The sequence below is a fragment of the Elephantulus edwardii genome, unplaced genomic scaffold (assembly GCF_000299155.1).
Source record: "Elephantulus edwardii isolate Elephantulus edwardi_28Jun2011 unplaced genomic scaffold, EleEdw1.0 scaffold00362, whole genome shotgun sequence".
Lineage (NCBI taxonomy): Eukaryota > Metazoa > Chordata > Mammalia > Macroscelidea > Macroscelididae > Elephantulus > Elephantulus edwardii.
The window spans coordinates 19,488-31,403 of record NW_006400112.1 but is presented as its reverse complement, the minus strand read 5'-3'; the positions used below and the strand labels follow the sequence as shown (position 1 = coordinate 31,403).

The 11,916-nt window shown below is 38.4% G+C and overlaps 1 protein-coding gene across 1 annotated transcript; it reads left to right on the top strand.

Annotated features, from left to right (window-relative positions):
* The first annotated feature begins 449 nt into the window (after positions 1–449).
* Positions 450–11,571, top strand: LOC102870940 (beta-microseminoprotein-like). Its single transcript, XM_006902054.1, has 4 exons — positions 450–461; positions 6,144–6,249; positions 7,478–7,583; positions 11,442–11,571. The coding sequence occupies exons 1-4, from the start codon at positions 450–452 to the stop codon at positions 11,569–11,571; spliced, it is 354 nt and encodes a 117-aa protein (XP_006902116.1).
* Positions 11,572–11,916: the final 345 nt, after the last annotated feature.

Sequence of the window (11,916 nt, the reverse complement as noted above, 5' to 3'; positions counted from 1 at the left end):
AACGTAATAAACTAACATAAGGTTTGAATCAACCAACTGTTCTGTGAAAGAAAAAAGAAGGGCAAGCTCCTGCTGTGCAGTTTACTCCCTCTGAAAACCTGCTGAAGAGTCAGCTATGAGGAGTTGGTTCTGATGCCACAGTATGTAACAAGAACAACTCTCAAACAGTAGAGAACAAGACATGGCTAATACGACAGAAAAAGCAAATAAAATTTGGAGAGGCATCTTCATAATGGACTTTCCTTTTTGTTGTGGTTTTGGTTTTAGTGGTTATTATACATATACTTTGCTCTTTGGAGACAAGAATTTTGAAGCTCCATCTCACATACATTGGGTATGTTGCTAGGAGGGAATGGTCCTGGGAGAAGGTCATCTAGCTTGGAAGGATAGAGGGTCAGCACAGTAGAGGCAGCCCTTAAATGAGATGAATTGACCCAGTGACTGTGGCAATGGAGTGTCAGGTGTGTTGAGACGGTTAGGTTAGCTGAGGATAGGGCAAGATGCATAGCCATTGTCCAGAGGGTTGCAATGAGTTGTAGTTGGCTCAATGGTGCATGACAACACAATATATGAATATTTAAATGTATAATTATTGTTGTATACATGTAAAATAGTGTATGTGCATATGTAATATTCTTATTGTGTTCCATATCGCAATTAAATTTTATTGTATTTCATCAATATATATTGTACAACCTTCATTTATATTGTTTGTGATTGCATTTATATTATATTGATTGTTCTACAATCATTTACATATATATATAGTTATTTTACATAGTTATCATTGATCCTTTGCCTATTATTACATCATCTTTTCAAGTCCCCATTGAATCTTTCCTGTTCCTTTAACCTCCTCTCCTCAATCCACCCACTAAATTGCTATATTAGTGATTTCCACCTTTCCCCTTGTTCTGCCCTTTTCCTCTTTACCTCATCACCAATTGGACATTTTCCTTATAATCCTTCTAATTTTCACAGTAATGGTCTTGCACAGGATTATAAGTAAGGCCTTATACAGATCCCTATGAGGCTGAGTTAGTCTTCTCTTCATAATACTTTATAAACACTCCAGTATTATTTTACAAAACACTCCAGTATTATTTTACAAAATTGTTATTCCATATTGCTGCATAGTATTCCATTGTATGAATGTATTACAATCTCTCAATCCATTTGTTTGTTGATAGTATTTGGGTTGTTTCCATATTCTTATTGTTGGGCATAATGCTGCTATGAATATAATTGTACAAATCTCAATTTGCTGAGTCATAGGGGATTTCTATGTTCAGCTTTTTGAGAAAACACCAAACTATATTCCAGAGTGGTTATATTATTTTACAATGTCACCAATAATGCTTTAAAGTTTCAATTTCTCCACATCCTTTCCAATATTTACTGTTTATGTCCTATTAAACTCTGTTACTGCTCCTGGGGTGAGATGGTATCTCACTGTTGTTTTCATTAGCTGCTCTCTGATTGATAGTGATTTTGAACATTTCTTCATGTGTCCCTTGGCCATCTGAGTATATTCTTTTGTGAATTATTGGGTTATCAGTCTTTTTCTTGTGGGGACCCTGTAGAATTCTATAAACTTTCATTATAAGAACCTTGCCTGAAATGTCATTGTCAAATATTTTTCCCCAGTCTGTCGGGTTTCTTTTCATCCTATCGGGAAAAAAATTGATGTGCACAGAGGCTTAATTTTTAGAAGGACCCACTAGTCAGTTGTTCTCTGCTGGTTGTACATTTCTGGCTATATTTGCAAGCATATTTATTCTATCCTCTCTCTTATGATCTTTAGGGTTGGGGCTTTACCTCTAGGTCTCTGATCCACCTTGAGTAGATTTTTTTATATGGTGTGAGATGTAGATTTTGTTTCAGTTTTCTGCAGGCAGACGTCCAGTTTTGTCAGCATCATTTGTTGAAGAGATTGTCAGTTCCCCATTTGATAGGTTTTGATTCCTTGTTGAATACCAAATGGCTATAGATAAATGGGTTAATTTCTAGATTCTCAAATCTATTTCTCTAAGTGTTTGTTATTGTACCAGTGCCATACTGTTTTGAGTACTACAGCCATATAGCAGGTTTTTAGATCAGGGAGTGCTATGCCTTTCACTTCATTTTTCTTTTTCAGAAGAATTTTGCTTATTCAGAGTCTCTTTTCTATCCATATAAACCTGTCAATTGCTTTTTCTATCTCTTTGAAAAATGAGCTTGGCATCTGTATTGGGACTGTGTTAAGCATGTAGATTGCTTTTGGTAGGATTTCCACTTTCATTGTGTTGATCTTCTTCCCTTTGCATAGGGAATATTTTTCTATTTAGCTAGGTCACTTTTTTTCTTGTATTATTTTGTAGTTTTCCTTATAAAGGGCTTTAGTGTCTCTGGATGAGTTTATTCCCAAGGAATAAATGGAATAAATCATCTTATGGTTGATTACTGTAAATAGTATTGCTTCCTTAGTTTCCTTTCCTGTGTTTTCTTTGTTGCTGTAGATAAAACCTACTGATTTTTGTATATTGATATTGTATTCTGCCACTCTACTAAATTATTTACTGGGTCTAACAGTTTTGGTTTTCTGATTGTTTTTTCCCCCCAGTTACTCCATACTTTTAATTTCTTTTTTCTTTTCTTTTCTCATTGATATACTCACAAAGTATGCATTGTGTTTCACACAGTTCTTCATTCTCATTGGGTTTCATAAAATCATTCTGACTCACCACTGAACCTTGGCCATCATTACCCTGTCTTTTCACCAGGATCCTTCCAGCCCTCCTCCACTCTCCAAACTGTGCAACCCTTTGGTTTTGCTCTTACCCATCCTCACCCCTCCATTCCTACTCCTTCTCTCCTTGAGGTCCCATACATATTTTATTAGTTATCCTTCTAATTTTACAATAACGGTCTTATACAGGTTTTGTCTTTATGAGACTGAGTTAGTTCACTCAGCATGATGCTCTCCAGTCCCTCCCAAGTTCTGTCATATTTTTCAAAATCATTGCTCTTGAGTGCTGCATAGTAAGTATTCTCTTTGGTCAAAGTACCATAATTTCTCAATTCATTCAGTTGTGGTTAGACATTTGGGCTGTTTCCATATTCTTTTGAAGATAAATAACTCTGTTATGAACATTGGTGTACAGATCTCCATTTGTGTCTCAGTTCTAATTTCTTTGGCCTTTGGTCCTAGTAGTGGGTGATATGGGGTTTCCATGCTTAACTTTTTGAAGGAATGCCAAACAGTCTTCCAAAGTGGTTGTACCATTTTATAATCACGCCAACAGTGTACGAGAGTTCCCACCTCTTCACATCCTCTCCAAAATTTATTGCTTGCTGCTCTGCTAAATTTTGCCACTGCTACTGGGATGAGATGGTATTTCATTGTGGTTTTGATTTGCATCAAATCAAGTCTTGTCAAATACGATAATGGTTACCCATATGTACTGTGTTTGGATGAGCTTCCAGATTGATTTATGCTGGGAAGCAGGAGTGGCATCCATTTCCTAAATAGATGCCTCTGGAAACTCTACAAACTCTCTAAATTGTGCAAAACTTATTTTCAGTCGTATTCGATTTGACGACGCTTTTAAACTGCTAAATGAAACTAGTGCTGTTATATCTGGAGGAACACTCTTCTTCTTTGTATCTCACTCCTTGTCAATGTGCAATATGAAGTAACCTGAGTTTGCTGTGATGCTGAACCTTGTACCTCTGGGGTATCAAATACCAGAATGGTTTCCCTATGTGGACAGTGTTTGGTGATTGAGTTCCCAGTTGTAAAACAGGTTTGAAAGTAGGAGTGGCATCCACTTCCTAAACGACATGCTTCTGGAAACTCTATGAACTTGGAGAAATTACAATAGTTATGGAAAGGCATTTGGTCTTTTGTTCATAGAGTCGCAATGAGTCGCGCTCGACTCAACAGCAATCATCAACAACATAGCCATCTAATTTCTTTAATTATTATTAAATTTGCCTTTCTATTTTTATTTGTGTCTATACAGTACCATTTTACTTCTTTCATAATTTTTCTATAAGGATAATTTTCTTTCCCCATAGATATGCAGAAACTCCTTCAATATTGTTCTATATCTTTTATAATGGCATCTAAATTTTTTATGATTGTATAAATTTTAAATTCATTTGTAAATTATATACTAAAATAGTTGTTGTCTTTGTTGTTGGATGCCGTCGAGACAGAACAGACCCATGCCTGACCCTCCAGCAGATTTTCAGAGGCAGTTTATGGCACTGGAGGAGACTGCCTAATCTTCTCTCACTAAACAACTGCTGGATTCAAACTGTGTGCATTTGGGATTGCAGTTCAGATTCTTACCACTAGGCCATCAGAGCTCCCAATAATGAAAGTAGGTATTCAAATCTACTTCTTTTCCTTCTTTGATTAGAATGAGATAAGTATATATTTACATCTAATTTTGTTGCTGTTGTTGTTGTTATGTGCCATCGAGTCGTTTGCAACTCATAGCGACCCTATGCACAACAGCCCTAAACCCTGCTCTATCCTGCGCCAACCGCACTGCCTCTGACACACCCATCCCAATTACTCCAGTCACCAAATCAATCCATCTCATAGAGGGTCTTCCCCTCCTGCACTGTTCCTCCACCCTCCCAATCATGATGTCCCTCTCCAAGGACCCGTCCCTCCTGGCAACATGTCCAAAGTATGTCAGACGAAGCCCCAGAATCCTTGCCTCCAAGGAGTAGCTTGGTTTAATCCTCCCCAAGATGAATCTGTTTTCCTGGCAGTCCATGGTACATTCAGTACTCTTCTCCAGCACCACAGCTCAAAGTCATCCACTCTCCTTCTGTCCTCCCTAGTCATTGTCCAACTCTCTGATGCGTAACAAGCGATTGCAAAGACCATGGCCTGTATCAGGCGCACCTTAGTCTCCAGAGAGACACCGTTGCTCCTGAGTACTTTAGAGAGTTTTCAAATATCGTAAAATTTAACCCTTGTGTTCTTTCAGAACTTATTTCACTGGGGAAGGAAAGTTGACAATTAGCTCTATGTCTTTTCCAAATAATTTCTTTTTCAACAATAATCTATTGAATAATCACTTTGTACAGATTTCAAAGATGAAGAATATTTTATCATTAACCTTTTTAAATATTAGCAAATATAATTTCTGGATTTTCTGCTTTTTCATATATTGTTGTTGTGTACTGTCGAGTCAGAACCAACCCGTAGCTGATCCTCCAGCAGGTTTCCAGAGGCAGTTAAAAACACAGGAGATCGCCTATCCTTCTACCACGGAGCAGCTGATGGATTCTAACTGCATGTCTTCGAGATTGCAGAGCAGCTTCTTCCCACTAGACCACCAGAGCTCCCTTTTATATATTGTATTGTGATTTTGTATCATTGTGCAATGATTGTATTTAGACACACTGCAGAACCAGGCACTCCTATCTTCATTTTCCTGAGAATTTCCATATCAAGTCTGTGTATGTCTTTAGATTGCTTATCTCAAAAAGATGACAAGAGGAACTTGTTTTTCCTTCTATAGTTCTATAGTTGCAGGTGTAACTCAGATTAATTGATTCTTTTTCATCTAGCCAAACAATTTGTTATCGTATGAAAAAAGGAAGTTTTAAGCCTCATGGCCTATATTATATTCAACCTCACCCTCACTGAACTTCCCAGCCACATGTCTGACATTTCTTGACCTACTACTTCATAGTACTCTGTTCTATCCTTGACACTCTCGTGTCTTTTAAACTCAGTTTATTTTCTGCAAAGCAGCTAAAAATTGCCTTACAACAAGGGATTGCAGAACTTGTAGAATAAAAGAATTACTGTTGCTGTTTTATGACTTTGCCTCATATCTAGCTCTTCCTACACTGTATCTTTGCAGCTTGTTTAGTCTTGTGAACCTTATATTACCTGAGTAATATAAGGTTACCACTTTATAACTACCTGTCAGGCTAATACCAGTTAAGCCTCAGTCAGCTTTCAACAAAAGTGCATATTCTAAATAAAGCATAATTGCTATAAAAAACAACCACAACCTCACCTGTAAACCTACCTTTCAAAGGCCAGCAGTGCTCCTTGCACATGATACTTTGTCAGTGTTTACTATCTGAATTAGTTTCTTTTCCATTCCTGTTCTTTCTTTTCATTTCAGAAGGGGTTCCTGGGTACCCTTGTGGTCCTTGCCACCTTTGTGGTTTCATGCAATGCATATTGCTATATCATACCAATCGAGAAAGTTTCAGGCAAATCAACCACTGGTAAGTCTTGGTTTTTCAATGCTGATGATGTCATAGCAGCCTGTGACTGTTGACTTTGAATCACATGAGAAAGAAGGTTGGAACATTTGGGAATCTTACCAACAATGGGGTCATATCTAAGACAAGGTAAAGAAGGACCTCTGGGTGGTATCTACATGTTTAAAAGCTCCTAGTTGACTCTCATGTACAGTCCATGAAAGCTATCCAACACTTTTTCTCTGAGTATAATAGTAATATACTCCAATTATACTTTAATCATCAAGGATCACTTTTGGGTGATCTTTTTATTCACTTGAGAGAACTTTTTCTCAGGTCCGGAAAGAGCAAGGAGCCAGTGACAGGTATTTAGTTTAAATGAGTTATCTCAGTCTGTATTAAGACTTCTTGAAATTAAGTAATACACTCTCCCTCATTACCATTTCTGGATGGCATATCCCCAAGGATATTTTGGTTTTAGTATTTTAGAACAAGGCTCAGGTAAAGATTTAGTTTTGTTCTAAATGGCTGTTTTTAAATAGCACACACTCAGAGCCAGAATTGAGAAGCAAGTTCCAAAATGGGTGAAAGTGGAGAAATAAAATGTTTATCAAGAGATAACTCATCAGGGGGGGAAAACACACAGACAACAAACATGTCCTCACGTTCCTCATTAACTTAAAAGACAACCTCATTATAGAGGTTCTTGTTGTTAGATGCTGTCAAGTAAACTTATGACTGATAGCAAATCTAAGAACAAGGCATCTGAACCTTGTCCTATACTGTGCCATCCTCGGCATCTCTGATACACTAAAGCTTATTGTTACAGTCACTGGGCCAATCTACCTCATTGAAAGTCTTAATATTTTGCTGACTCTTTGCATTTTCAAGCATGATGTCCTTTCCAAGATTTCCTGCTTCCTAACAAAGTGCCCAAGAGATAGTGAGACAAATCCTCACCATCCTTGCTTTTACAGAAGAGGACTCTTTTCTTGAGATGTCAGTTTTGAAAGAAAAATCTTGAAGAATATAAACATGTTCTAAGGGGGGGGGGAGATCACATGCCTCAGTTAGATTGTGCTGGAACATAACCATAGGTGAACACAGAAAAACTTTTTTTAATATAGTCTTTACAGTTCAAATGTGTCCCTTTTTGGGATAGATTCAAGTGGCAGGGGATGGTCTTTCTATCTCAAAAAACCTAGTTACCAATGTATGGAGTCTACTAAAGATGCTTTATCCATCATTTCAGAATGCAAGGATGACAATGGGATAATGCACCCTATGAACACAGCATGGGAAACAGAGAAATGTGAGCGATGTTCATGCTGGAGGGATGGAATTCAATGTTGTAGCATGTGAGTACTTGGTTAAGTACCTGACTGTTGTAGGGCTGCTCACTGAAAAACAGTTATTCACTCTTTTATAATGTTAACCCACAGGGGTTCTAGTTGTTAATCCTACTTCTTTCCAGTTGCTTTTGCATCTCTAGAAATACCTTTACTATTGTTGTTATGTACCATCAAGTCAGAACCAAACTAAAGCTGATGCTCTAGTGGGTTTTCAGAGGCATTAAATTGCACGAGAGGAGATTTCTCATCTTTCTCCCACAGAGTAGCTGGTGGATTCGAACCACATACTTTCCTGTCAATTTGGCAAGCAGCATAGCTCCTTACTACTAGAGCCACCAGAGTGGTACCTTTATCATATAAAGGATATCTAATGGCATAGTGCATTGCACACTGCATTGCTAGCTGAAAGGTCATAAAAACCACCACCCACTCTGCTGGAGAAAAAGGAGTAGTATCCTCTGTAAATATTTCCAGCCTTGGAAACTCAATGGAGGGTTGCTTGTGGACCAAAACTCATTCAACAGTACTAGGTTACATTCAGATGGATAGATGAAGGCAGGAAATCTTTACTCTCTAGTGTAGCCAACAAAACCAACAAACACAAAATATCATAAGTGAATATCTTTTAAGAACAGGAATTTACAATGTCATAGTTTTTGGATGCTAAAAGTTAAACTTATGGCATTGAATCTAGGGGAAAGTCCTTTGTCAGTAACCCCCAGAGTTTCTTGGCATCTGTTTTGCTGGGTTGTGATGCTGGAGAAGAGTATTGCATATACATTTGACCACGAGCTAAACAAATAGGTCTGTCTTTGAGAGGGTGAAATCATGTTTCTCCTTGGAGGCAAGGGTTTTGAAGCTCCCTCTCACATACTTTGGGTTCATGGCCAAGAGAGATCTGACCTTGGAGAAGGAAGAGTGGAGGGACAGCACAAGACAGAAGGATTCCACATTAGATGGATTAAGATGGTAACTAGGGCAATGAGGTAAGTGTGTTGGAGTCATTAAGACTGGCTCAGGACAAGGCAGGGTTCAGAGTTATTGTATATACAGGTGACTCAATGGCATATAACAACAGTGTACGTTCTGTTCTTTTTATAGGACACCACTTAAGAGTGACGAGGTTTTAGACCAACTCTACTCTTGTATGATCTTATTAACATAAGAAAAGAAAATCCCTATTTCTGAACATGATTGATCACATTTACAGGCAGCAGAGGTTATGTCATCAACATACGATGTAGATAGGCACCATTCAATGACAGACATCATCAGGTGGTTTAAGAATCTTGTAAAAGTTGCCCAATTCTTTCTTTTAGCCATTTGGGCAATTTGAAGGAATAAGGATGACTCTGAGAAAAGTTAGAAGAGTTGAATTTGAAGCTTAAGAATTATCTGCAACTTCATTTGTACTGTAAACATGTTGCTTCATTGCAAAAATATTCACCAGTTTTACATTCTTCACATGTATAATGTAGTGAAGTTTATTTATATATTTAAGTTCTTCATTATCGAACATATCATTTCTTTTCCCAAAATACTCTTCTTCCATTAACATAAAGTCGTTTCTCCCAATGGAAACATTTCCTTAGCTCTCCCTGTCACCTCTGGTAATCACTGATATTTGTTAGTGGCATCCACTTCCTAAAAACATGCCTTCAGAAACTTTGATAAATGCCAATAGTTGTAGAGGGGCTTCAGGCCTTTTATTCATAGGGTCACTATGAGTCATGTTCGACTCAAAGACAATCAACAACAACAACAACAAGGTAGACATGACACAGGTAATGTTTTTCTACTTAATAAAAACTCACAGTGCAAATCTCTGAGGATTGGCAGGTGAGGTAGGTGACAGACTGTGGTGAGGTCAGTGTTCATACAAGCCTACTCTAGTTTTTGACCATGTGAGAAGACTAGTCTAGAATGGTCATGCCTTTGTCTTTACAAAGCAGCTAGGGGTAGGTAGGAGAGGGTTTTATGTGAAATTCTCAATTTTAAGTGTGAAATCAAAAACTGAAGAAAATTCCCCATTGAAGTCATCTGTGGACCTGTGAATGCTTCTTGTGCTCACAGCTTGTTTTCTTGAGTCATCCTAGGGAATGGATTTAGAAGGGGTTTTGGTGTGGGCTCCCACAACCCAACCCACCCATGTGCAAACTTAGGTCTGTCTGCTATTACCTCTTCTCTCAATTAGACTCAAGATTGGCACCAATACCCCTGAAGAAGTCTCTTTATGGTTATCAGTTCAATTTACAGATTTTCTTTACCAAGAATATTGACACATCTTTTTTAGTTAAAATGGTAACTTAAAAAAAAACAACAGACAAAATAAGAATCAACCAAACAAAACATTGTCAAAAAAGGGTACTAGGGATGGTAATTTCTATGTAAACTTTGAGCAAAACCCAATATTATTGCTGTGGAGTTCATTCCTAGTCATGGCATCCTCATGTCTTGCAGAGGCATGCTCTCCATAAGGTTTCTTAGCTACAGATTTTAAAGAAGAAGATTGTTTGGCCTTTGTATCCAGGGTACCACAGAGTGGATACTAATTGTCAGCCTTTGTATTAGCAGCTGATTGCAAGAGCTGGGACCATCTAAGGATATTAAACTTTGGGAAGAGGTGTTTTAATCTGGCCTTTAAAGAAGCAACAAATTCCTAAAATTGCCTATATGGGAGGTGGTCTCTTGTTTTCATCAACTTTTCTCTGGGTTCAATTACCTCTAATTAGAAAGACTATATCTCTTGTATACACCAACTATTCTCATGTTTCAGCTGGCTGTTCCTAACTGAAGCATGAGAAAAACCAGGCTGGAACAGGGTGACTACCCATGACATTGCCAATCTGGCTCTGAGTCTATTAAAACTCATCAATTCCCTTGGTATGTCAAGAATGGAACTTGAAAATTATATGAGGGATAGTTCTTACGACTTTATAGTGTTACCATACAGTTTTTACCCTGGCTTCCCTCCTCTCACCAGGTTAAAAAACCATTCACCCAGATACGAGAGACTATAGAGGAAGGTGCCCAGACTACCGAAGTACCACAGTGCACAACAATTTCAGTGGCCCTTGGGAGAACCAACTTAAGAGAACAGAAGTTGCGGGTAGAGGTGGAACCTTAGAAAGGCCAATTTTATTATACAACATAGGGTCTTCAGAATGGCCATTATTGGTCTTGCTCAAAACAGTCCCAGTGTAGGCTGAGGCCTTATTGGAGAACTAGGTAGAAGGAAAGGCAAAAAGACAGGAGGGAAAAAGCAAAGACAGATTGATTAGTAAAGGAATGGGAATGGCCTTCCTTCCAAGGAAAGGGATTAATGGAGGAGACAGCGTGTAACTGAGGTGAGGTCATATATATGGCTTCCGGTGTATCTGGGCTTGCCATGTGGCTGGACTCTGGGCTCATGAGGTGTCATCATGGAGTGTTCAAAGTTTGGTGAGTGGTTCTTATTCCAGTCCACTGTTCTTTGGTGTCACTCATGCACATAAACACAAATCAGGTTACTTCCAGCTGTAGAAAGCCTTTACTATGGATGCTCATGTTTTACCAGGCATGAGCTTCTCCCTTCCCTCTTTTGGGATTTGTTTCAATATACTTTTCACCCTGCAACTCCTTATTTCTGCCTTATTTCAACACCACCAATAGTAGAGACGGTTCTGAGTTTCCTAGAGGCAGTATTTTGTTGCTGCCAGTCAACTACTGTCCTTAAGTTGGTGCTGGACAGATAGGGCTCCCTAAACTTGATGAACAGGACCACAGCCAGCTGAAGGACAGGTTGCCTCTATACCAACTTGACTTTGGAGAGACTGATCATTTTTTTTTCTTTCTAACAAGACTTCCCTCTTGTCTAAATAACAGTATTTCTACACCTGTTGGTTACAATTCAGACAAGTGCAAGAAAATCTTCCACCAAGAGAACTGCAGCTACACTGTGGTGGAGAAGGACAACCCACATGTGAACTGTGATGTCGATAGTTGGATAATGTAATATGCTTCTAGTGCACCCAGACTCCCTCGTTGAGGGAAACATACATGCTGCCAAGCTAGTCTTCATTCTCTTGTGGCCCTCAGAAGTCTAGCATTGTCTACCTATCAATAAAGATTGATAATTTTATAAATTAATAAAAAAGGTTTTTGCAAGCACTTGTTTGTATGTGTACTTTTAATTTCTCCATTGTATATGGACAAATATAGGGTGGTAAGAAGTTGCATTGCCAATGGAAAGTCATGCGATTTAAATTCATCAGCTAGAGTGAAATATCCCAGTCACAAAAGGACAAATATTACATGATGCCACTGTTGTAGAATGGGACTGTCCTTGGGGTTTGGGAGA

Bases quoted from the DNA above. Each gene is read 5' to 3' on its own strand.
- LOC102870940 (XM_006902054.1), top strand. The intron at 6,250-7,477 runs GTAAGTCTTGGT...CCATCATTTCAG, and splicing joins TTCAGGCAAATCAACCACTG to AATGCAAGGATGACAATGGG. The intron at 7,584-11,441 runs GTGAGTACTTGG...TCTAAATAACAG, and splicing joins GGAATTCAATGTTGTAGCAT to TATTTCTACACCTGTTGGTT.